Source organism: Phyllobates terribilis, unplaced genomic scaffold, assembly GCF_046119375.1.
Source record: "Phyllobates terribilis strain yellow unplaced genomic scaffold, ASM4611937v1 Scaffold_10__3_contigs__length_209671492, whole genome shotgun sequence".
In the NCBI taxonomy this organism is placed as follows: domain Eukaryota; kingdom Metazoa; phylum Chordata; class Amphibia; order Anura; family Dendrobatidae; genus Phyllobates; species Phyllobates terribilis.
The window spans coordinates 194,682,516-194,708,863 of NW_027362770.1; the positions used below are offsets into that span (position 1 = coordinate 194,682,516).

The 26,348-nt window shown below is 48.9% G+C and overlaps 2 protein-coding genes across 2 annotated transcripts; both read right to left on the reverse strand.

Moving 5' to 3' along the window:
• Window positions 1-799: 799 nt before the first annotated feature.
• On the reverse strand, window positions 800-1,275 carry LOC141164839 (histone H2A.J-like). The gene has a single exon (XM_073650461.1). It carries the CDS (start codon window positions 1,237-1,239, stop codon window positions 835-837), a length of 405 nt encoding a protein of 134 aa, XP_073506562.1. The 5' UTR covers window positions 1,240-1,275; the 3' UTR covers window positions 800-834.
• Window positions 1,276-3,240: 1,965 nt separating this feature from the next.
• On the reverse strand, window positions 3,241-3,942 carry LOC141164835 (histone H1.01-like). Its single transcript, XM_073650457.1, has one exon. The coding sequence runs from the start codon at window positions 3,900-3,902 to the stop codon at window positions 3,258-3,260; it is 645 nt and encodes a 214-aa protein (XP_073506558.1). The 5' UTR covers window positions 3,903-3,942; the 3' UTR covers window positions 3,241-3,257.
• Between the last annotated feature and the right edge of the window lie 22,406 nt (window positions 3,943-26,348).

Here is a 26,348-nt window from a genome sequence, read left to right on the forward strand (position 1 = left end):
GGACGGCAGAGGCAGCCGAAGGGCTGAAATATTGGCACATGGGCCCCTCCATGACGTACCCCACCCCCTGCCACCGATATCTGCATCCATCCAAACAGCTGCGAATACATTGGTGGAGAGCCGGGCCGTATTGTGAGACAGCAGACGTGGTGACATGTGGGGGGCTCATACTGTATATATGGAGGCTATGTGGGGGGCTCATACTGTATATATGGAGGCTATATGGGGGGCTCATACTGTATATATGGAGGCTATGTGGGGGGCTCACACTGTATATATGGAGGTTATGTGGGGGGCTCACTGTATATATGGAGGCTATATGGGGGGATCATACTGTATATATGGAGGCTATGTGGGGGGCTCATACTGTATATATGGAGGTTGTGTGGGGGGCTCATACTGTATATATGGAGGCTATGTGGGGGGCTCACACTGTACATCCTCCCGATACTCCAGAATCCATTACATCAGTCTCCACAGGGAGAATTAGGAGCCGGAGTATCAGACACTAATGAGGGACATTTCCCGTGAACATTCGCCGACTCCTCTCCCCCCACACGGATGTGAGGATTTATGTGACCAAGCATTAACCCATTCATCTCCTCGCACTAGTATCCCGTGGTTTGTGGCGTTACAATGTGTCGGTGCAGGTTTTCCTGTTTATCTCCTCATACAATCCCCCGTGGACATGTGTGCCCCTATACACTGTGGGGTAACATCAGCCCCATGTGAGGACATCCCCGAGATCAGCGGCGCCGGCTCTTGTGGTGACGGTGTGGGTGGCTCTTAGAAGAGCCTTTGGTTGTGTGGATGATACAGGATCGGCTGCAGCGCTCACTTGCTCTTGCTCGCTTTGCTTGGCGACTTGCTGCTCTCGGTCTTCTTGGGCAGCAGCACGGCCTGAATGTTGGGCAGGACGCCCCCCTGGGCGATGGTCACCCCACCCAGCAGCCTGTTCAGCTCCTCGTCATTGCGCACGGCCAGCTGCAGGTGCCGGGGGATGATGCGGGTCTTCTTGTTGTCCCGGGCGGCATTACCGGCCAATTCCAGGATCTCAGCGGTCAGATACTCCAGCACAGCGGCCAGATAGACCGGAGCGCCGGCGCCCACCCTCTCGGCGTAGTTGCCCTTGCGGAGAAGTCTGTGCACACGGCCGACCGGGAACTGCAGTCCTGCCCGGGATGAGCGGGTCTTGGCTTTAGCGCGGACCTTTCCTCCTTGTTTGCCGCGTCCAGACATGGTGACGATCAATGCAGATAACAACGGAGACAGAAGAGTGTGGAGACGGGACCGTGTTCTGCGCCTTATATACTCTGCTGCCCCGCCCTCCTCTCCTGTCATTGGACGGATCTGAAGCTGCCAATAGAGAAGAGACTCGGGGAATCACCAATGAGCTGCAGGGGGCGGAGCTTAGTACAGTTCCATTGGTCACATGAGTTTCTCACCCAATAGAAAACGTGATAATAATTGTATTAATAATCTTACTAATAATTCTATTCCGCTGTGGATTTTCTGGATGATTTTGTATATGAGACACTTTCTCTCTTCTCGGGGATGGAGCTGCCCGGGGACTTGTTACATCCATCGCTCCCGATCTGCACCAGTGACTCCATGAAGGGGGACAGGATCTGGACTGGGAGCAGAAGAAAATGCTGAATATTCTGCTCTGTGTCAGGTTGTAGTTTGCACAGGATGAAGCAGCGAGACGTCGTTATAAGCGGAGAACTTCACTGGCCGGAATCTTATCCCCAGGAATCCGCCTGCAGACAGTGAGGAGGCGCCGCCACCGATCACCTACAGCGTCCCCTATTGGTGGCCGGCTGCTCCTCACTACTACCCCCATCATCCGCCGCCTCCCCGGAGTCCTCGTCCTCTATAATCCACATGTGAAGGTGGATGAAGCCGATCACATCCCGCTCCTCCCCGCAGCCGGTATTATAGGAGCGGATACTGCGCCACTAATCCGGGGATCAGACCCCTGGGGGGGAGAAGAGCGGCCGCCGATCAATGAACACGAGCGGATCGTCCGAGAGCCGCCCGACCGGACACCGCGCGATGTACAGACGATACAAAGAGCGGAGAAGCCATCAGCCAAAGAGCGGGAGATTCAAATTCAGCGATCAGCCAATCAGCACTAAGAAGAACCCCGGCTCCGCCCACAGGAGAACCCGTATCTGTTACCATTAATGACAATGAGATCCAGACCTGGAAATACATCAATCTGGGAGATTAACATCGATCAGAAGCATCAACCGATCTGGAGAGCAAAGGGTGCGCCCTGAAAGGGTTAACAGCTGAATAATGGAGAAAGCGGCTCTAGGACCCAGCGCTCCGGGAGAGGACGGGAGTCTATTTGTGGAGAGCGAGAACATCTGTCTCTATATACAGCTCCCCTGTATCCCCGATATACCGCGCACTATGAGCCGCTGAGTGCAGCCACATGTCCCCTGATGAGAGGTACAGGACACGGAGCCACACGAGGCAGTTATACATGTGGTGGCACTGATCATACAGCTCTGCAAGGACAAGGTGGTGGCACTGATCATACAGCTCTGCAGGGACAAGGTGGTGGCACTGATCATACAGCTCTGCGGGGACAAGGTGGTGGATCTGATCATACAGCTCTGCAGGGACAAGGTGGTGGATCTGATCATACAGCTCTGCAGGGACAAGGTGGTGGCACTGATCATACAGCTCTGCGGGGACAAAGTAGTGCCACTGATCATACAGCTCTGCGGGGACAAGGTGGTGGATATGACCATACAGCTCTGCGGGGACAAGGTGGTGGCACTGATCATACAGCTCTACAGGGACAAGTTGGTGGCACTGATCATACAGCTCTGCGGGGACCAGGTGGTGGCACTGATCATACATCTCTGCAGGGACAGGTTGGTGGCACTGATCATACACCTCTGCAGGGACAAAGTGGTGCCACTGATCATACAGCTCTGCGGGGACAAGGTGGTGGATCTGATCATACAGCTCTGCGGGGACAAGGTGGTTGATCTGATCTTACAGCTCTGCGGGGACAAGGTGGTGGCACTGATCATACATCTCTGCAGCGACAAGGGGGTGGCAATTATACAGCTCTGCAGGCACAAGGTGATGGTACTGATCATACAGTTCTGCGGTGATAAGGTGGTGGTACTGATCATACAGCACTGCGGGGACAAGGTGGTGGCACTGATCATACAGCTCTGCGGGGACAAGGTGGTGGCTCTGATAAGAGCCTTTGTGGTAGGACAGAGCGGCTCCGCTTATTTCTTGGCCGCGAGCTTCTTGGCTTTAGTCGCCTTCTTAGCCGGACTCTTGGCAGCCTTGGGTTTGGCCGCCTTCTCAGCCGGGCTCTTCGTCACCTTCTTGGGCTTCGGAGCGGCCTTTGGCTTCTTGGGGCTCTTTGCTGCTTTCTTAGCCGCGGCTGCTGGCTTCTTGGCCTTTTTCGGGTTTTTCTTGGCCGCGGTCGGAGCCTTCTTTGGGGATTTGGCCGCTTTCTTGGCTGTAGGTCTCTTGGGTTTGGTTGCAGCCGCCGGCTTCTTCTTGGCCGGCTTGTCCTTCGTCTCCTGCTTCTTGTTCAGCTTGAAGGATCCGGAGGCGCCGCTGCCCTTCACCTGGAGCAGGGATCCCTTGGTGACCAGAGACCTGACGGCCAGCTTCAGGCGGCTGTTATTCTTCTCCACATCGTACCCGCCGGCAGCCAGAGCCTTCTTCAAGGCGGCCAGAGACACCCCGCTGCGCTCCTTAGAGGCGGACACGGCTTTGACGATCAGCTCGGACACGCTGGGACCGGAGGGTTTCTTGCTCTTCTTGGCGGCCCCTGCGGAGGATTTCTTCGGCTGCTTCTTGGCTTTGGTGGCCGGTCCGGCGGGAGGAGGAGGAGCGGCGGCTGGCGCGGTTTCTGCCATCGTGTGATGAGGAACTGACACAAGAATCTCCTGGAAGGAAAACACTGAGGAGGGAGCTGGAGGCGCCTCTTATATGTACAGTCACACTGCGCACTGATTGGCTGCCTCCTCCTGAGCTTCTATTGGCTGACACTTGACACACCCCGCCCCCTCATGTCTGAGCCGAGTGAAGCTCCGCTCTCCCTTGTGCTTCCCTGCCCGGGATAAGAGCCCATTACCGGCCAGGTCCGGGCAGCAGAGCGCGCTTCCTCCGAGTCCTCCTCCTCCCTGACATCTCCCCTACATGTCTACAGCCGTCACTGGCGGAGGAGGAGGCAGGAAGGAGCCGAGATCTCCCCATAGTCCTCCCGGGCTGCACCTCACTGTGTATCTGCGGAGATAAAACTGCTGCGGGAGCTCGTTCCTTCTATTCCCGGCACCGGTCACCATCACCGGGATCTGTACCCCGATCTGTGTCGTGCAGGAAGCTGATTGTACGATGTGAGGACGACCTGGATCTGCTGAGAGGCTGTTAACCCTTACACTGCTCTGCTGCATTTCTGCATGCAGTAGTTATCACATTAACTCTTTGCTGCACAGCCCGGTGACGGCTTCCTCTCCGTGTATCTATCTCTATTGTGATTTGTTGTCGGGTTTTTGATGATCGACACTATAGGTGACCCGGAGCTTGTGTCATAAAGCGGATAGTGCTCCGGGGAATCAGACAGGTGTGGGGGAAGTGAAGCGGCTGCCGATCACTGAACAGGAGCAGATCGCCCGATCTGAGAACTCCTTGCAGCTAATCTCCCATTACCAGCACAGAGGCCGGGTCATGCTCCCTGCAGGTGTCCTCCATGTTGTATAATGCACTCCCCATAGTCCTCCATCTAGTATAATGCACTCCCCATAGTCCTCCATCTAGTATAATGCACTCCCCATAGTCCTCCATCTAGTATAATGCACTCCCCATAGTCCTCCATCTAGTTAGTATAATGCACTTCCCATAGTCCTCCATCTAGTATAATGCACTCCCCATAGTCCTCCTTATAGTATAATGCACTCCCCATAGTCCTCCATATTGTATAATGCACTCCCCATAGTCCTCCATCTAGTATAATGCACTCCCCATAGTCCTCCATCTAGTATAATGCACTCCCCATAGTCCTCCATCTAGTATAATGCACTCCCCATAGTCCTCCATCTAGTATAATGCACTCCCCATAGTCCTCCATCTAGTATAATGCACTCCCCATAGTCCTCCATCTAGTATAATGCACTCCCCATAGTCCTCCATCTAGTATAATGCACTCCCCATAGTCCTCCATCTAGTATAATGCACTCCCCATAGTCCTCCATCTAGTATAATGCACTCCCCATAGTCCTCCATCTAGTATAATGCACTCCCCATAGTCCTCCATCTAGTATAATGCACTCCCCATAGTCCTCCATCTAGTATAATGCACTCCCCATAGTCCTCCATCTAGTATAATGCACTCCCCATAGTCCTCCATCTACACTGCTCAAAAAAATAAAGAGAACACTGAAATCCCCCCTCCTAGATGTGAATGAATGAAATCTTCTCATTGAATACTTTGCTCTGTATGAAACTGAATGTGCTGACGACAAAATCACGCAAAAACCATCAATGGAAATCACATTTATTAACCAACTAGATGGTGGCCAAATTCTAACGCATCGGGTGTTCTAGAACAGGGGTCCCCAACCACCGGTCCGCGGACCAGGACCGGGCCATTGGGGGTTTTTTGCCGGTCCTCGCCACTGCCGTAGACAATCACTAAATATTGATAGTGCGGCGGCTCGGAGCACATTGTGTGGGGTGGATGCTGCCTGCTGTTCTAGACTCCCGCAGGGAACACCGGTAGAGGACCTGTGATGACATCAAGGTCACATGACTGTGATGTAACCACAGGTCCTGAAGCAGGATTAAGTGAATGCAGCTGAATAGCAGCTGTCAGGACACAGCTGCCCCATCTTGCTGCAGGGCATGATGGGGCCTCAGTGACACGGCTCCCGGCACAGCACACTATGTGGGGCTCCTGGCATGGCTCCACACCCCGCCCTGCCGGGCCATGAAAAAATGGTCTTGCTTGAAGCCGGTCCCTGGTGCAAATAAAGTTGGGGACCACTGTTCTAGAATATGTATGCGGCCGACCGGGCGCAATCAGCAGAGCGGTGTTAAAATTTGGCGCCTATATCGCAGATTGGTCACAGCCAGCGAACGCGACCAATCAGCAGAGCGGGGATTAAATTTGGCGCCAATAATGCTGATTGGTTGCGGCCGGCAGTCGCGACCAATCAGCAGAGCGTTGTTTACATTTGGCGCCAATCTGGCTGATTGGTTGCGGCTGGGAACCGCGAACAATCAGCAGAGCGCTGTTTAAATTTGGCGCCAATCTCGCTGATTAGTCGCGGCTGGAGTCCGCGACCAATCAGCAGAGCGTTGTTTAAATTTGGCGCCAATCTCGCTGATTGGTCGCGTCTGGCGTCCGCGACCAATCAGCACAGCAGTGTTTAAATGTGGCGCACAAATCGGTGATTGGTCGCGGGCAGCGGCCGCGACCAATCAGCACAGCAATGTTTAAATTTTGTGCCAAGATCACTGATTGGTCGGGTGCGGAGAACGCGACCAATCAGCGAATCGTATTGGTTAGGACCGGGGAGCGCCGCTGCCTGTGCAGCTACTTCCGCTGCGATAAGCCGGGAGATGAGCGACTGCTCGCAGCATAAGTATCCCGACCCGCAGCGCCGCTCCCCGGTCCTCCCTTCCGCATGGATGTCAGCGGCGCTGCCTGTGCGTCTACTTCCGCTGCGAGCAGCTGGGAGATGAGCGGCCGATCGCAGCAGAAGTATCCCGACCCGCAGCGCCGCTCCCCGGTCCTCCCTTGACACCCTAGCCGCTGATCTCCCGACAGTATCCTCATGGTGTTACTAAGCTCCATACATTTGTGTTCAAAATCGCTGATTGGTCGCGGGCGCTGGCCGCGACCAATCACCAATTTGGGCGCCACATTTAAACACCGCTGTGCTGATTGGTCGCCGACGCTGGGCGCGACCAATCACCGATCTTGGTGCCACATTTAAACACCGCTGTGCTGATTGGTCGTCGATGCTGGGCGCGACCAATCACCGATCTTGGCGCCACATTTAAACACCGCTGTGCTGATTGGTCGTCGACGCTGGGCACGACCAATCACCAATCTTGGCGCCACATTTAAACACCGTTGTGCTGATTGGTCGCCGACGCTGCCCGCGACCAATCTCCGATCTTGGCGCCACATTTAAACACCGCTGTGCTGATTGGTCGCGGCCGATATTTAAATGTGGCAGCCAAATCGGTGATTGGTCGCGGGCAGTGGCAGCGACCACTCAGCGATTTTTAACACAAATGTCCGGACCTTTGTAACACCATGCGGATACTGTGGGGACATCAGCGGCTAGGGTGTGAAGGGAGGACCGGGGAGCGGCGCTGCGGGTCCGGATACTTCTGCTGCGAGCAGTCGCTCATGTCCCGGGTTCTCGCAGCGGAAGTATCCGCACAGGCAGCGCCGCTGAGATCCATGCGGCTAGGGTGTGAAGGGAGGACCGGGGAGCGGCGCTGACATCCAATTGGTCGCGGCCGCTATTTAAATGAGCCGCACAAATCGGTGATGGGTCGCGGTCTTGGCCCGCGACCAATCACTGATCTTGCCGAAAAAGTTAAACACTACTGTGCTGATTGGTCGCGGACGCTGCCCGCGACCAATCACCGATTTGGGCGCCGCATTTAAATATCGGCCGCGACCAATCACCGATCTTGGCTCCACATTTAAACACCGCTGTGCTGATTGGTCGCGGACGCTATTTAAATGTGGCGCCAAAATCGGTGATTGGACGTGGCCAGTGTCGACGACCAATCAGCACAGCGGTGATTAAATGTGGAGCCAAGATCGGTGATTGGTCGCGGCCGATATTTAAATGCGGCGCCCAAATCGGTGATTGGTCGCGGGCAGCGTCCGCGACCAATCAGCACAGCGGTGTTTAACTTTTGCGGTAAGATCAGTGATTGGTCGGTTCCGAAGACCGCGACCAATCATCGAATCGTCTTGGTGAGGACCGGGGAGCAGCGCTGCCTGTGCAGCTACTTCCGCAGCGAGAACCCGGGACATGAGCGGGCGCTCGCAGCAGAAGTATCCCGACCCGCAGCGCCGCTCCCCGGTTCTCTCTTCACACACTAGCCGCTGATGTCCCCACAGTATCTGCATGGTGTTACAAAGGTCCGGACATTTGTGTTAAAAATCGCTGATTGGTCGCTGGCGCTGCCCGCGACCAATCACCGATTTGGGCGCCACATTTAAATATCGGCCGCGACCAATCACCGATCTTGGCTCCACATTTAAACACCGCTGTGCTGATTGGTCGCCGACGCTGGCCGCGACCAATCACCGATTTTGGCGCCACATTTAAATATCGGCCGCGACCAATCACCGATCTTGGCTCCACATTTAAACACCGCTGTGCTGATTGGTCGCGGCCGATATTTAAATGTGGCGCCCAAATCGTTGATTGGTCGCTGGCAGCGTCCGCGACCAATCAGCACAGTGGTGTTTAACTTTTGCGCTAAGATCAGTGATTGATCGGGTCCGAAGACCGCGACCAATCATCGAATCGTCTTGGTGAGCACCGGGGAGCGGCGCTGCCTGTGCGGGTACTTCCGCTGCGAGAACCCGAGACATGAGCAGGCGCTCGCAGCAGAAGTATCCATACCCGCAGCGGCGCTCCCCGGTCCTCTCTTCCGCATGGAGGTCAGCGACGCCGGCGGTCCTTCCGCTGCTACCGGCCGGGAGATGAGCGCCTCGCGCCGGTCATCTCCCGGCTGCATCTCCGGCCCGCAGATGGGTCCGGAGGTCGAGGTCCTTCTGTTGGTACCGGCCGGGAGATGAGCGCCTCGCGGCGCTCATCTCCCGGCTGCATCGCTGCTGAGATCCGTCCCGCAGATGAGCCGCTAACGGCCGCCATCTTTTTTCAGAAGTACCGCGGCGCTGATTGGCCGCTGCCGGACCAATGAGCGACGCGGGATTTCCTGGACAGACAGACAGACAGACAGAAAGACAGACAGACAGACGGGATAAGACGATTATATATATAGACGGAGGCCTGGATTTGGAGTCACATCCAAAATTAAAGAGGAAAAACACACTACAGGCTGATCCAACTTTGATGTAATGTCCTTAAAACAAGTCAAAATAAGGCTCAGTATTGTGTGTGGCCTCCACGTGCCTGTATGACCTCCCTACAATGCCTGGGCATGCTCCTGATGAGGCTGAGTATTGTGTGTGGCCTCCACGTGCCTGTATGACTTCCCTACAACGCCTGGGCATGCTCCTGATGAGGATGAGTATTGTGTGTGGCCTCCACATGCCTGTATGACCTCCCTACAACGCCTGGGCATGCTCCTGATGAGGCTGAGTATTGTGTGGGGCCTCCACGTGCTTGTATGACCTCCCTACAATGCCTGGGCATGCTCCTGATGAGGCTGAGTATTGTGTGTGGCGTCCACGTGCCTGTATGACCTCCCTACAACGCCTGGGCATGCTCCTGATGAGTCTCAGTATTGTGTGTGGCCTACACGTGCCTGTATGACCTCCCTACAACGCCTGGGCATGCTCCTGATGAGGCTGAGTATTGTGTGTGGCCTCCACGTGCCTGTATGACCTCCCTACAACGCCTGGGCATGCTCCTGATGAGGCTGAGTATTGTGTGTGGCCTCCACGTGCCTGTATGACCTCCCTACAACGCCTGGGCATGCTACTGATGAGGCTGAGTATTGTGTGTGGCCTCCACGTGCCTGTATGACCTCCCTACAACGCCTGGGCATGCTTCTGATGAGGCTGAGTATTGTGTGTGGCCTCCACATGCCTGTATGACCTCCCTACAACGCCTGGGCATGCTCCTAATGAGGCTGAGTATTGTGTGGGGCCTCCACGTGCTTGTATGACTTCTCTACAATGCCTGGGCATGCTCCTGATGAGGCTGAGTTTTGTGTGTGGCCTCCACGTGCCTGTATGACCTCCCTACAACGCCTGGGCATGATCCAGATGAGGCTGAGTATTGTGTGTGGCCTCCACGTGCCTGTATGACCTCCCTACAACGCCTGGGCATGCTCCTGATGAGGCTGAGTATTGTGTGTGGCCTCCACGTGCCTGTATGACCTCCCTACAACGCCTGGTCATGCTCCTGATGAGGCTGAGTATTGTGTGTGGCCTCCACGTGCCTGTATGACCTCCCTACAACGCCTGGGCATGCTCCTGATGAGGCTGAGCATTGTGTGTGGCCTCCACGTGCCTGTATGACCTCCCTACAACGCCTGGGCATGCTCCTGATGAGGCTGAGTATTGTGTGTGGCCTCCAAGTGCCTGTATGACCTCCCTACAACGCCTGGGCATGCTCCTGATGAGGCTGAGTATTGTGTGTGGCCTCCACGTGCCTGTATGACCTCCCTACAATGTCTGGGCATGCTCCTGATGAGGTTGCGAATGGTCTCCTGTGGGATCTCCTCCCAGACCTGGACTAAAGCATCCGCCAACTCCTGGATAGTCTGTGGTGCAACGTGACGTTGGTGGATGGAGCGAGACATGATGTCCCAGATGTGCTCAATCGGATTCAGGTCTGGGGAACGGGCGGTCAATAGCTTCAATGCCTTCATCTTGCAGGAACTGCTGACACACTCCAGCCACATGAGGTCTGGCATTGTCCTGCATTAGGAGGAACCCAGGGCCAACCGCACCAGCATATGGTCTCACAAGGGGTCTGAGGATCTCATCTCGGTACCTAATGGCAGTCAGGCTACCTTTGGCGAGCACATGGAGAGCTGTGCGCCCCTCCAAAGAAATGCCACCCCACACCATTACTGACCCACTGCCAAACCGGTCATGCTGAAGGATGTTGCAGGCAGCAGATCGCCCTCCACGGCGTCTCCTGACTCTGTCACGTCTGTCACATGTGCACAGTGTGAACCTGATTTCATCTGTGAAGAGCACAGGGCGCCAGTGGCCACTTTGCCAATCCTGGTGTTCTGTGGCAAATGCCAAGCGTCCTGCACAGTGTTGGGCTGTGAGCACAGCCCCCATCTGTGGATGTCGGGCCCTCATACCACCCTCATGGAGTCGGTTTCTAACCGTTTGTGCAGACACATGCACATTTGTGGCCTGCTGGAGGTCATTTTGCAGGGCTCTGTCAGTGGTCCACCTGTTCCTCCTTGAACAAAGGCAGAGGTAGCAGTCCCGCTGCTGGGTTGTTGCCCTCCTACTGCCCCCTCCACGTCTCCTGGTGTACTGGCCTGTCTCCTGATAGCGCCTCCAGCCTCTGGACACTACGCTGACAGACACAGCAAACCTTCTTGCCACAGCTCGCATTGATGTGCCATCCTGGATGAGCTGCACTACCTGAGCAACTTCTGTGGGTTGTAGACACCGCCTCATGCTACTGTACCTCTAGGGGTGAGAGCAATGGCAAAATGAAAAAGTGACTAAAACAACAGCCAAAAAGGATGAGAACAGAGAAATGGTCTGTGGTCACCCTCTGCAGAACGGCTCATTTATAGAGGGTATCTTGCTAATTGCCGATCATTTCTACCAGTTGTTTGTTCCATTTGCGCAACAGCAGGAGACATTGATTCACAATCAGTGTTGCTTCATAACTGGACAGGTAGATTTCACAGAAGTGTTATTGACTTGGAGTTACATTGTGTTGTTTAAGTGTTTCCTTTATTTTTTTGAGCAGTGTAGTATAATGCACTCCCCATAGTCCTCCATATTGTATAATGCACTCTCCATAGTCCTCCATATTGTATAATGCACTCTCCATAGTCCTCCATATTGTATAATGCACTCTCCATAGTCCTCCATATTGTATAATGCACTCCCCATAGTCCTCCATATAGTATAATGCACTCCTCATAGCCCTCCATATTGTATAATGCACTCTCCATAGTCCTCCATATTGTATAATGCACTCCTCATAGCCCTCCATATTGTATAATGCACTCTCCACAGTCCTCCATATTGTATAATGCACTCCCCACAGTCCTCCATATAGTATAATGCACTCCTCATAGTCCTCCATACAGTATAATGCACTCCCCAAAGCCCTCCATATTGTATAATGCACTCCCCATAGTCCTCCATATTGTATAATGCACTCCTCATAGTCCTCCATATTGTATAATGCACTCCTCATAGCCCTCCATATTGTATAATGCACTCCCAATAGTCCTCCATATTGTATAATGCACTCCCAATAGTCCTCCATATTGTATAATGCACTCCTCATAGCCCTCCATATTGTATAACGCACTCCCCATAGCCCTCCATATTGTATAATGAACTCCCCATAGTCCTCCATATTGTATAATGCACTCTCCATAGTCCTCCATATTGTATAATGCACTCCCCATAGTCCTCCATATAGTATAATGCACTCTCCATAGTCCTCCATATTGTATAATGCACTCCCCATAGTCCTCCATATTGTATAATGCACTCCTCATAGTCCTCCATATTGTATAATGCACTCCCCATAGTCCTCCATATTGTATAATGCACTCCCCATAGTCCTCCATATTGTATAATGCACTCCTCATCGTCCTCCATATTGTATAATGCACTCTGCATAGTCCTCCATATAGTATAATGCACTCTCCACAGTCCTCCATGTTGTATAATGCACTCCCCACAGTCCTCCATATTGTATAATGCACTCTCCATAGTCCTCCATATAGTATAATGCACTCCCAATAATCCTCCACATAGTATAAATGCACTCCCCATAGTCCTCCATATTGTATAATGCACTCCTCATAGTCCTCCATATTGTATAATGCACTCTCCATAATCCTCCATATTGTATAATGCACTCCCCATAGTCCTCCATATAGTATAATGCACTCCCCATAGCCCTCCATATTGTATAATGCACTCCTCATAGCCCTCCATATTGTATAATGCACTCCCCATAGTCTTCCATATTGTATAATGCACTCCTCATAGCCCTCCATATTGTACAATGCACTCCCCATAGCCCTCCATATTGTATAATGCACTCCCCATAGTCCTCCATATAGTATAATGCACTCCCCATATTCCTCCATATAGTATAATGCACTCCCCATAGTCCTCCATATTGTATAATGCACTCCCCATAGTCCTCCATATAGTATAATGCACTCCTCATAGCCCTCCATATTGTATAATGCACTCTCCATAGTCCTCCATATAGTATAATGCACTCTCCACAGTCCTCCATATTGTTTAATGCACTCCCCATAGTCCTCCATATTGTATAATGCCCTCCCAATAGTCCTCCATACAGTATAATGCACTCCTCATAGCCCTCCATATTGTATAATGCACTCTCCATAGTCCTCCATATAGTATAATGCACTCTCCACAGTCCTCCATATTGTATAATGCACTCCCCACAGTCCTCCATATTGTATAATGCACTCTCCATAGTCCTCCATATAGTATAATGCACTCCCAATAGTCCTCCACATAGTATAATGCACTACCCATAGTCCTCCATATTGTATAATACACTCCCCATAGTCTTCCATGTAGCATAATGTACTCCCCATCATCCTCCATGTAGTATAATGCACTCCCCATAGTCCTTCATATTGTATAATACACTCCCCATAGTCCTCCATGTAGTATAATGCACTCCCCATCATCCTCCATGTAGTATAATGCACAGCCGATAGTCATCCATGTAGTATAATACACTCCCCATAGTCCGCCATATTGTATAATGTGCTCCATATTCATCCATGTAGTAGTATGGCCACCGTGTACTCACTGATTTAAAAATATATAAATACTCACCTCTCATCTGCTCCCCCATCGCACATCATCGTCTTCAGAAGATGGCAGCTGACTTCAGTGTGCATGAGATGGGAGCGCAAGAAGTCACTGCCATGTGGCCCCTGATTGGCCGGCAGCGTGTATTGCCGCTCATGGACCTGACGTGTGTGCGATGCATATCTGTCTGTGCGGGCCCCTCACCTGCCAGGCCGGTCGTGGTGGTGACCGCTGTGACTGCGGTAGTTACTCTCCTGGGTCTGGAGGAGGGGGAGGACAGAGGGGTCTGGAGGAAGGCCTAGCCCCAACTTTAATACAAGCCCAACCCTAATCCAACTCTAGCCTAACCCTACCCTAACCCTAGCCCTACCCTAGCCCAGCCTTAACCCTAATCCTTGCACAACCCTAACCCTAGAGTTTATTTTTTACACCGTTCCTCGTGCGGTATAAGTGATTAGACGACTTTATTCTTCGGGTCGGTGCGATTACAGCGATACCAGATTCATATCGGGTTTTTATGATTGACAGCTGTCACACACTAAAAGACGCTTTTTCTTGCAAAGACTACTTTTTGCATCGCCATATTTTGAGAGCTATAATTTTTCCATATTTTGGCCGACAGTCATGTGACGGCTCGTTTTTTGCGGGATTAGTTGACGTTGTTATTGGTGCCATTTTCGGGCACGTGACATTTTTTGATCGCTTTTTATTCCGATTTTTGGGAGGCAGAATAAACAATAACCAGCAATTCAGGAATTGGTTACTTGTTTTTTTTTTATGCTGTTAAGTTGATAAGGCAGATTTATTCTTCGGGTCAGTACGTTTACAGCGGTACCGCATTTATATAGTTTTTTTTAATGTTTTGGCGCTTTTACACTATAAAAACTATTTTACAGAAAAAATAATTGTTTTTGCATCGCTTTATTCTGAGAGCTATAACTTTTTGATTTTTCGGCTGATGCAGCTGTATGGAAGCTTGATTTTTTGCGGGACAAGATGACGCTTTCAGCGGTACCAGGTCGTTCCAGACGCGGTTATACCAAATATGTGTACTTTTGTTGGTTTATTTTTTTTTTTTCATAAGATTATTTATTTATGGGTACAATATATTTTTATTTTTTTATTATTATTTTTCTCATTTCTTTTATATTTTTACAATTTTATTTATTTTTTCACTTCTTGACACTTTTTGATCCTTTACACATTGCCCACTATGGGACTTTCACTTTTTGCAGCCTGATCGTCTGTATGGCATAGGGATGCAGCACCATCCCTGTGCTATGCAAGCTGTCAGCGCTGCACAGGGAGAAGTTACTTTGGTCGCGCACTGCACATGACCAAAGTAACTTCCTGCCTCCTGGTGACCCGGATGTTGTCATGATGACATCGGGTCACCATGACAACATCCTGGACAGTACTCAGACGCCGGCAGAGAAGGCAAGTATCGCACTTACCTCCTCTTGCCACCAGGTGTCAGCTGTGACAATCAGCTGACACCCAGCGGCGCTCTTGCCCACACCACTTGTGTGCGGGCAAAATTGCCAAAGCGTACTAATACGTATCTGGCCCATAAGGCTCAGGGGGCAGATAAGTATTAGTACGCCTTGGTCCGGAAAGGGGTTAAATCCAACTTGGAGAATACCTTAGCTCCCTAAACCTGGCTGAATAAATCAGGAATCAGGGGAAGAGGGTATAGATCACGGAGGGTAATTTGATTTAATACCCGAAAATCTAAACAGGGACGTAGACGGCCATCTTTTTTCTTCACAGAGAAGAACCCTGCCACCACGGGCGAAGATGAGGGTCTGATATGTCCCTTCTCCAGACTTTCTGCAATGAAATCCTTCATGGCTTGTCTCTTAGTGCCAGAAAGATTATACAGTCTGGACTTCGGTAGTTTAGCTCCGGGGGTCAGGTTAATAGGACAGTCATAAGCACGATGAGGAGGCAAATCCTGACACCACTTCTCAGAAAAAAACGTCCTCAAAACCAAACAGAGAAGCAGATACAATTTCTGTAGAGACAGTAGCAAGGGAAATATCTAAACAGCTCTCACGGCAATAATCTTACCCAACAAATAATCTCGTCGGTTTGCCAATCCACCAACGGATTATGTTTCACCAGCCAAGGTATACCCAAAACAATCGGTGTGGGAAGATTGTCCACGACATAGCAAGGGATTATTTCACAATAAATCGACCCCACTCTCAGTTTGACATAATGTACAATATGAGTAAATGTTTAAGAATTTTGGATAACTAGAGGAGGAAGACATGTGAAGATTCAAACTTCAAGGTTAGATTTCAGAAAGGCAGATTTTAAGCTACTCAGAAAGAGAATAGGAGGGATCCAGTGGCTGGATGTCCTTAACCAGTTCCCGACCGCCCACTGTAGATAAACATCGGCGCTTGCTGGGCTCTGTGCAGCGCCGACGTTTAAAAATGGTGGGTGGTCTCGCAGCGCTCAGGACCCCCAGGGTCCTGCAAGCGCTGCGATTCCGGTGCAGAGCGTTAGCTCTGACAAGGGACATCATCGGGACCTGATTGGATCAGGTCCCAGTGATGTTAACACTTTGCTATGTTCTATATGCTGCGATCTATAGTGATCGCGGCATATAGAAGATAGACAGAGGAGAGGGGGTCGTCTTACTTACCTCTCCGACGACCCCTGATACCTTCCAGGACATGGGGTTGCTATGGCAGCTGGAGGTCACATGACCGCCTCCAGATCTGCCATATATGGTGTCCTGCCTGGCTTAGCCTGCAGCTGAAGCCTGGCAGGAGACTGACTGTGAAACAGTCAGGGAAGATCTCATGTAATGTAATACATGTCTATTACATTACATGAGATCAGTGATCAGAAAAATAAAAATTAATGTCCCATACAGGGACTAAGTAAAAATGTAAAAAAAAAGTAAAAAAAATGTTTTTAAACTGTTAAAAAAAAAAATCACAAAATAAATAAATAAAATATTAAACCAATAAATCCGTATATTTTTACAAAAGCAAAAAAAGTACACATATTTGGTATCACCGCGTCCGAAACAACCCGAGCTATAAAACTGTCACACTAATTAACTCCTTCTGTGCACACCGTAATAAAAATAAATAAAAAACGGAGCAAAAAAATATGCTTTTTCATCATATCGCCAAACAAAAAGTGGAAAAAAATGCGATCAAAAAGCAAAATAGAAATAAAAATGGTACCGCTGAAAACATCATCTTGTTCCGCAAAAAAAAAGCTGCCATACAGCTCCATCAGCCGAAAAATAAAAAAGTTATAGCGCTCAGAATAAAGCAATGCAAAAAAAATATTTTTTTCTATAAAATTGTTTTATTGTGTAAAAGCGCCAAAACATAAAAAAATATACAGTAAGTGTAGTATCGCTGTGAACGTACTGACCCGAAGAATAACGCTGCCTGATTACTTTTACCACACAGAGAACGGCATAAAAAAACCCCTCAAAAAACAATTCCTGAATTGTTGTTTTTTGTTAATTTTACCTCCCAAAAAACGGAATAGAAAGCGATTAAAAAATGTCACGTACCCCAAAATGGTACCAATAAAAACGTCAACTCATCCCGCAAAAAACAAGCCGTCACATGACTCTGTCGGCCGAAATATGGAAAAATTATAGCTCTCAAAATACGGTGATGCAAAAACTAGATTTTGCAAAAAAAAGCGTCTCTTAGTGTGTGACAGCTGTCAGTCATAAAAACCCGATATAAATCTGGTATCTCTGTAATCGCACCGACCCGAAGAATAAAGTAACGAGGAACGGCGTAAAAAATAAATAAAACCAATTCTTCACCTGCTACTGATTTGTTTATTATGTCTCCCAAAGATCGCAGTAAGGCTCTGCTCACATTTATCCTGCGCTCTGCGCTGAGCACTTACACAAGTGTAAATCTCTGAAATAGGTGATTCAGCCGGAACCCATGACGGAAGATTCCCTGTAATGAGGCAGATATAGGCCACTGTGAATGCCATCTAGCCTGGGATCCCACGGTGTCATTTGTTTTAGGCGTGCATAAGTGCGGTTGGCCACAGTTTTGTGCACTTCTGAAAAAAGGACACCGCTAAACAGAGGCCAGACGGAGTCCAGAGTAACTCTGCTGCCTCATTACAGTGAATGGATCCGGCAGGGGTTTCATCTGAATTACATCACTTGGAAATTTAGATGGAAACCCCGATGTAAGTGCTCAGCCTAGAGCGCCGGATAAATATTACGTAAAATGTTCCCAATAAAAGCTTCAACTCAGTCCTCAAAAAAAGCTAGTCCCCACTCAGGTCCGTCATCTGTTAAAAATATAAGGGACTTCCAAGTTACTGGTAGCAGAAAGGCTCTGGAAAAGCGAAATGGCCCTTGCCCCCCAAAAGAAATTCAGAAAATTTTCTGCTCCCAAATCCAAATGCCTAATCTACAATAATTTGTTCTCCAATTGTCAAATAGCGCTCCGTCCCCCCCAGATCTCGCCGTATGGCTGAGCGGTACGATACAGCCACATATGGGGTATTGCCACTTTTAGAAGAAATTGTGTGACGCATTTCCGCACCATTTTTACCCATTGCCCTGTGTGAAAATGCAAAATCTGAGGGTAAAACATTTTTTTGTGGTAAAAATATAATTATGCTTTTTTCACTGCCCAATGGTATAAATTTAAAAATTAAAAAATACTTACTACTTCCCTAGATGAATTCCTTGAGAGGTGTAGTTTACAAAATGGGGTCACTTGTGGGGGTTTCTGCTGTTTCGGCATGTCAGCGACTCTTCAAATGTGACATGGTGTCTGCCACCTATCCCAGCCAACATAGCGCTCCTTTCTCTTCCGAACCCTGCCGTGCGCCCAAACAGTGTTTTTCCTCCACATATGGGGTATCGGCGTACTCAGGAGAAATTGTACAACAAATTTCATGGTGCAATTTATCCTATTACCCTTATGATAATGCAAAATTAAGGGATGAAAAACGTTTTTGTGGGAAAAATGTGAAAATGTTATTTTTACAGCTCAATATTATAAACTTCTGTGAAGCACCTGGGGGTGCAAGGTGCTCACCACACATCTATATAAGTTCCCTAAGGGGTCTAGTTTCCAAAATGGTGTCACTTGTGGGGGGTTTCCACTGTTTAGGCACATCAGGAGCTCCCCAAATGCAACATGGTGTCCGCTAATTATTCAAACAAATTTTACATTCAAATAGTCTAATGGCGCTCCTTGCCTTCCAAACCCTGCCGTGCGCCCAAACAGTGGTTTTCCCTCACATATGGGGTATCAGCACGCTCAAGAGAAATTGCACAAAAAAATTTGGGGTCCATTTTTTCCTGTTACCCCTGTGAAAATAAAAAAAATTGGGTCTAAAATAACATTTTTGTGAAAAAAGTTAAATGTTAATTTTTTTCTTCCACATTCCAAAAATTCCTGTGAAGCACCTGAAGGGTTAATAAAGTTCTTGAATGTGGTTTTGAGCACCTTGAGGGGTGCCGTTTTTAGAATGGTGTCACTTATAGCTCCCTAATAAAAAAAAAAAATTGTGCTGATGTAAAGTAGACATGTGGGAAATGTTATTTATTAGGTATTTTGTGTGACATATCGCTCTGATTTAAGGGCATGAAAATTCAAAGTTTGAAAATTGCAGTTTTCAAAATTTTCGCCAAATTTCCGATTTTTTCACAAATAAACACAAGTGATATCGAAGAAATTTTACCACAATCATGAAGTACAATATGTCACGAAAAAACAATCTCAGAATCAGGGGGATCCGTTGAAGCTCCAGAGTAATTACATCATAAAGTGACAGTGGTCAGAATTGAAAAAATTGGCCCGGTCACGAAGGCAAAAACAGGCTCTGGCACGAAGTGGTTAAGGACAAAAATGTCCAGGAAAGATGGGAAATTTTTAAAAATGAGATTCTCAAAGCACAATCGTTAACAATCCCGAAAAGTAGGAAGAATGGGAAGCATTTAAGGAAACCAGGATGGATGAACACAGAACTTAAACACATGCTAAAAAGAAAGAAAGAAATGTTTATCAAATGGAAAGAGGGAGGCATATCTAAAGAAGATTATAACGCAGTCTGCAGAACCTGCAGGGCACGTATCAGGTTAGCTCTCAGGTTAGTTAGACTGAGATGAGACTTAATAGCTGTCTACAAATATGTCAAGGGCTGTCACATTGTAGAAGGATCATCTTTATTCTCATTTGCACAAGGAAAGACTAGAAGCAATGGGATGAAACTGAATGGGAGGAGACACAGATTAGATATTAGAAAAAACTTTTTGACAGTGAGGAGATCAATGAGAGGAACAGGCGGCCACGAGAGGTGGTGAGGTCTCCTTCAATGGACGTCTTCAATCAGAGGCTGGACAGACATCTGTCTGAGATGGTTTAGTGAATCCTGCTTTGAGCAGGGGGTTGGACCAGATGACCCAGGAGGTCCCCTCCAACTCTACCATTCTATGATTTTCTGTGCAAGTGGCGCCGAGTCAATGGCAAGGATGGGAATAGGCTCAGTTAAAGCACAAGCAACCAAAACCATGAGTTTTCACAAACTCAGCATCAACCATGCTGACTCCAGCTCCACTGTCAACAAACACAGAAATGTTTTTGGTTTTGCTCTATAGCACCACCTCTGCTGTCAGGAAAAAGCGGGAACTGCAGTTTGGCCACAAATGCACCGCTTGTTTATCCAACTCCAGACTACCAAGAGTTAAATGGAGTCTCCTTTTGTTTAGAAATTGAAAGACAGGTCCCAACAAAGTGTCCATTTTTCCCACAAAAAAAACATACGCCTCTTTTCTTTTGAGTCTCTGGGGAGATGTATGATGTAGAGACACCCCCTAACTGCATACCAGTACCTCCCCCAGTACTGGTTCACCCTCAGACCGCTCCCCTGCCAAAGGTACACAACCCCAACAAGAAGGCCCCGGAGAAGAAGGTCGCACCCGTCAATCCCGAAGGCGCCTATCCAGACGTATGGCCAACGACATGGCAGCCTCCAAAGACTGAGGGGTATCATATACCGATAAGGCATCTTTCAACCTTTCCGTTAGCCCCTCACAAAATTGACTCCTAAGTAGTTAAAGGCGAGCACTAAAATGCTCGGGTGCTCGATGCTCGGGTCGAGCACATTGGAGTACTCGGGTGCTCGACCCGAGCGACGAGCCCAATGTAAGTCTGTGGGAAACTCGAGCATTTTTCACGCGGCTCCCCCCGGTGGTCTGCAGAGGGCCTAAAAATTGCCCAAATCGATGGGAACAGTGCTCAAATGACATGGGAACAGCATGGGGAAGACCCCTGGAAGCATCTGACTCCCAGGTCACTGCTGTCAGCAACGTGGTCAGAGTATTAAGCCACTTTTACGGACTCACAATAAAACATACTAAAACAAAAACAAAATAGATTTTCCTGGGTAATATGTTAAGGAACATCCTTTCCAGGGTAATGACTTGTATATAAGGCAAAATAAATAACCAAAACCAAAAATGCTCCTCCACAACTTGGGCTATGTTCATACGTAGCGTTTTTGATGCGTTTTGCGCTTTTACATTGCTTTCAACCAAGACAAATGCATTCAACGGGAAATGTTAAAATGACACTTTACTACCTTATCTGGCCATGTGGTGTGTGACACATCATCAGACACATCCTGTTTCATTTATGATGGAGGGACTCTGAAAGTCACAAAGCCTATTTTTATAGGGCCATCAGGAGGACCTTACTATTCTTAGAGAGCCATCAGCTGGCTATATTTTATGGTTCCCATTACTAAAGAGTGGGTCTCCTATACTGTTATTGTGTATGCAGTGAGTGCCAGGGCAGCCCAAAATTTGGCCGCACCCCAATACCCCTTTGAAGAGACTTAGAGGCGGGCCTCCTGAAAACAATGTTCCCATTATTAGGAAGTAGGTCTCCCATACTGTTTGACTATGCAGTGAATGCAAGGGCTGCCAAAAATTGGGAGGAACTCCAATGCGCCTTGGAAGAGACGTGGAGGAGGGCCTCATAAAAAAATGTTCCCATTAGAAAGGAGCGGGTCTCCTATACTTGTAATGCCCATGCACTAAGTGTATGGGCTGACAAATATTATACATGAATATACTGTATACATTTTTTTTTTTTTTTACGGACATCATAAACACCATTTAAAAACAAAATTATGTGGGTGTTGCATCACGGAAATAGCCAAAATCAGGAAGCGTATGCCCATGTGTGGGTGTGAAGAGGTGCATGGGAATACACCTCCCAAGAAAAGACACTGTATTTGAGTTTATGTTACGCTGCTATCATTCGGTGGTGATGAGAAGTCTGGCCCAATCCAGCCCTTGTTCATTTTTATAAGAGTCAGCCTGTCAGCATTGTCAGTTGACAGGCGGATGCGCTTATCAGTTATAATTCCCCCAGCGGCACTAAAAACCCGCTCTGATAAAACGCTGGCGGCAGGGCAGGCCAGGACCTCCAAGGCGTAGAGAGCCAGTTCATTGCATGTGTCCAGCTTGGATACCCAATAATTATAAGGCACAGTGGAATCACAGAGGACGTTGGTACGGTCGGCAAGGTACTCCCTCACCATCTTCCCAAACTTTGCACTCCTTGTGAGAGTACCCCGCGACTCAGGGCCTGTGCGATGGGAGGGTCTGAGAAAACTCTCCCAGAATTTTGACAGTGTTCCCCTGCCTCAGCTGGATTGAAGTTGTGTCTCTCTCGCCTGTACTCCTTGGTTGTCCAACCAATTGTGACCTCTGCCGCCAGCATTTTCAGATGGGAATTTTTTTAATAGTTCCGCAATAAGGGCCTTCTGGTACAGCCCCATTTTTGTAGACCTGTCCGCCTCAGGAATAATAGAGATAAAGTTCTACTTGTAGCGTGGGTCTAGAAGTGTCACCAACCAGTAATGACTGTCACCCAAAATTTTGAGAACGCGAGGGTCATGGGAAAGGCAGCGTAACATAAACTCAGCCATGCGTGCCAGACTACTAACAGGCAAGACTTCCATGTCCTCACCAAGAGGACGACTGACCATGCCTGGCTGTAGGTTCAGCGGTGTGAGCCACAGATCTGCCTGCTCTTTCAGAGCTGTCCACAACTTTTCAGCATTGTGTGGTTTGTCACCTAAGCATATTAGCTTCAGCACAGCCTGTTGCCGCTTGGCCGAGGCCGTGCTGCAGTGCTTCCCTCTTGTGACTGATGTGGTAATTTCGGAGATGTAGGCTGAAGAGAAGGAGGAGGCTGAGAAGGATGAGGTGCAGGAGCCGTAGACTGTGGGGGCAACCCTTATTGACTTAGGGCCCACAATCCTTGGCGTCGAGAGGACGCGTTCCATCCCAAGGTCCGACTGGGTCCCCGCTTCCACTATGTTAACCTACTGTGCCGTCAGTGAGATGTACCGTCCCTGCCCACAAGCACTTGTCCACGTGTCTGTGGTAAGGTGGACTTTCCCGGTAACTGCGCTGTTGAGGGCACGGCTAATGATTTGGGACACGTGATTGTGTAATGTGGGGACGGCACACAGGGAGAAAAAGTAGAGGCTGGGGACCGAGTACCGAGGGACGGCCTCCGCCATGAGGTTGCGGAATGCTTCCGTCTCCACGACGGCGCTGGGACAAGGACGTGGACGTGCTTCCTGATGCTGCTACTTGAGAGTGTGCAACGACAGGTGCAGGGCAGGAGGCATCTTCGCATGCACTATGGACAGGCGATTGGCTTGCATGCACAATAGCTGAAGAAGCAATGATGCCACTTGCAGGCACTGTTCCTGGACCCTGGGGTTCTGCCCACAGAGTCGGGTGCTTTGCTGCCATGTGCCTGATCATGCTGGTGGTGGTCAGGCTGGTTGTTTTGCCACCGATGCTGATGCTGGCCTGACAGGTGGTGCAAATGGACTTTTTGTGGTTATCGGCAGAGTCTTTAAAAAACAACCCGACTCGGGAAGACCTAACAGTTGTACTGGCAACTTCCTTCGTCTTGTTGTTACGGGGAACGGTTGCCTGCCTTCTGTCTATGGCCACCACACTGCTTTGGGGTAAGTGAAGAGTCTCCGCGAGCTCAAAGAACACTGGATTTTGGCTGTTGGAGCTGAAAAGAGGACATCGGTAAACCAGGGGAGGAGTCCTGAGGAGATAATTTGCATATTCCCACTGCATTTTGGGGTAAGTGAAGAGTCTCCGCGAGCTCAAAGAACACTGGATTTTGGCTGTTGGAGCTGAAAAGAGGACATCGGTAAACCAGGGGAGGTGTCCTGAGGAGATAATTTGCATATTCCCACTGCATTTTGGGGTAAGTGAAGAGTCTCCGCGAGCTCAAAGAACACTGGATTTTGGCTGTTGGAGCTGAAAAGAGGACATCGGTAAACCAGGGGAGGAGTCCTGAGGAGATAATTTGCATATTCCCACTGCATTTTGGGGTAAGTGAAGAGTCTCCGCGAGCTTAAAGAACACTGGATTTTGGCTGTTGGAGCTGAAAAGAGGACATCGGTAAACCAGGGGAGGAGTCCTGAGGAGATAATTTGCATATTCCCACTGCATTTTGGGGTAAGTGAAGAGTCTCCGCGAGCTTAAAGAACACTGGATTTTGGCTGTTGGAGCTGAAAAGAGGACATCGGTAAACCAGGGGAGGAGTCCTGAGGAGATAATTTGCATATTCCCACTGCATTTTGGGGTAAGTGAAGAGTCTCCGCGAGCTTAAAGAACACTGGATTTTGGCTGTTGGAGCTGAAAAGAGGACATCGGTAAACCAGGGGAGGAGTCCTGAGGAGATAATTTGCATATTCCCACTGCATTTTGGGGTAAGTGAAGAGTCTCCGCGAGCTTAAAGAACACTGGATTTTGGCTGTTGGAGCTGAAAAGAGGACATCGGTAAACCAGGGGAGGAGTCCTGAGGAGATAATTTGCATATTCCCACTGCATTTTGGGGTAAGTGAAGAGTCTCCGCGAGCTTAAAGAACACTGGATTTTGGCTGTTGGAGCTGAAAAGAGGACATCGGTAAACCAGGGGAGGAGTCCTGAGGAGATAATTTGCATATTCCCACTGCATTTTGGGGTAAGTGAAGAGTCTCCGCGAGCTTAAAGAACACTGGATTTTGGCTGTTGGAGCTGAAAAGAGGACATCGGTAAACCAGGGGAGGAGTCCTGAGGAGATAATTTGCATATTCCCACTGCATTTTGGGGTAAGTGAAGAGTCTCCGCGAGCTTAAAGAACACTGGATTTTGGCTGTTGGAGCTGAAAAGAGGACATCGGTAAACCAGGGGAGGAGTCCTGAGGAGATAATTTGCATATTCCCACTGCATTTTGGGGTAAGTGAAGAGTCTCCGCGAGCTTAAAGAACACTGGATTTTGGCTGTTGGAGCTGAAAAGAGGACATCGGTAAACCGCGCGCCTACCGGCGCGCGCATTTTGAAGCTTTTTTTTTAAGCTTTTTTCACTGTTTTCAGAACATTAACAATAAGAACATGGAAGAGTCCAGGAGCCATTTGGTGAGCTGCATATCCTGCTACATGTTCACAGACTTGCCAGTGGAAAAGCCAAACTTCACATGCCAGAAATGCAAGCTTGTGTCCCTGTTGGAGGAAAAGTTGCGAAATCTAGAAGAGAGGTTAACTACCTTGAAAATCATTAAGGAAGGTGAAGAGTTCTTAGACAGAGCAGAATTATCTCTTCATGATTCAGAAAGAGAAGAAATTCGAACTGCACCTGACGAAACAGAGGAATGGAAGCCTGTGACCCACAGAAGCAGGAGGATCGAGAGGCAGTCAGCACCCATACTGCTCAGGAACCAGTACCAGGCTCTCACGCAGGAGAACCATGAAGAAATACAGCAAAATAAGACTTTGCCAGCAATGAATAACCTTGTAAGCCCTCAGAATCCTCCTGGATGGAGAAAGAAGAATGTTGTGAAGAAAAAACGGAGAGTGGTGGTCATGGGGGATTCCCTGTTAAGAGGAACAGAGGCCGCTATCTGCAGACCAGACATAACCTCAAGAGAAATGTGCTGTCTTCCAGGAGCAAAAATTAAAGATGTGTCTGACAGGATATCAAGACTCTTCAGACCTACAGATCACTACCCATTCCTGCTAATACATGTGGGGACAAATGACACCGCAAGAAAGGACCTGGAAACCATCTGCAGTGACTTTGAAGACTTAGGCAAGAAAGTGAAAGAATTGGGAGCGCAGGTGGTCTTCTCATCCATCCTCCCAGTGGATGGCCATGGAACAATGAGGTGGAATAAGATTCTACAGGTGAACAACTGGCTACGTCGATGGTGCCGTCAACAAGGATTTGGATTTCTGGATCACGGAATGAATTACCTATACGATGGACTACTTGCTAGAGATGGGGTGCACCTTACGAAGACTGGAAAACATGTATTTGGAAGTCGCCTTGCTACACTCATCAGAAGAGCTTTAAACTAGAACAATGTGGGAAGGGAAGCAAAAGGCCAGAAAAAGCCATACAGCTGACAAATACTATTGAGATCTCTGCTACTGGAAGTGGAAAAGAAGAACAAAGACAAAAAAATCTAAATAATAAAAATATGGGAGGAAGAGAAACCAATCACAAACTAAAATGTTTTTATACAAATGCACAAAGCATGGGCAACAAACAAGGAGAATTGG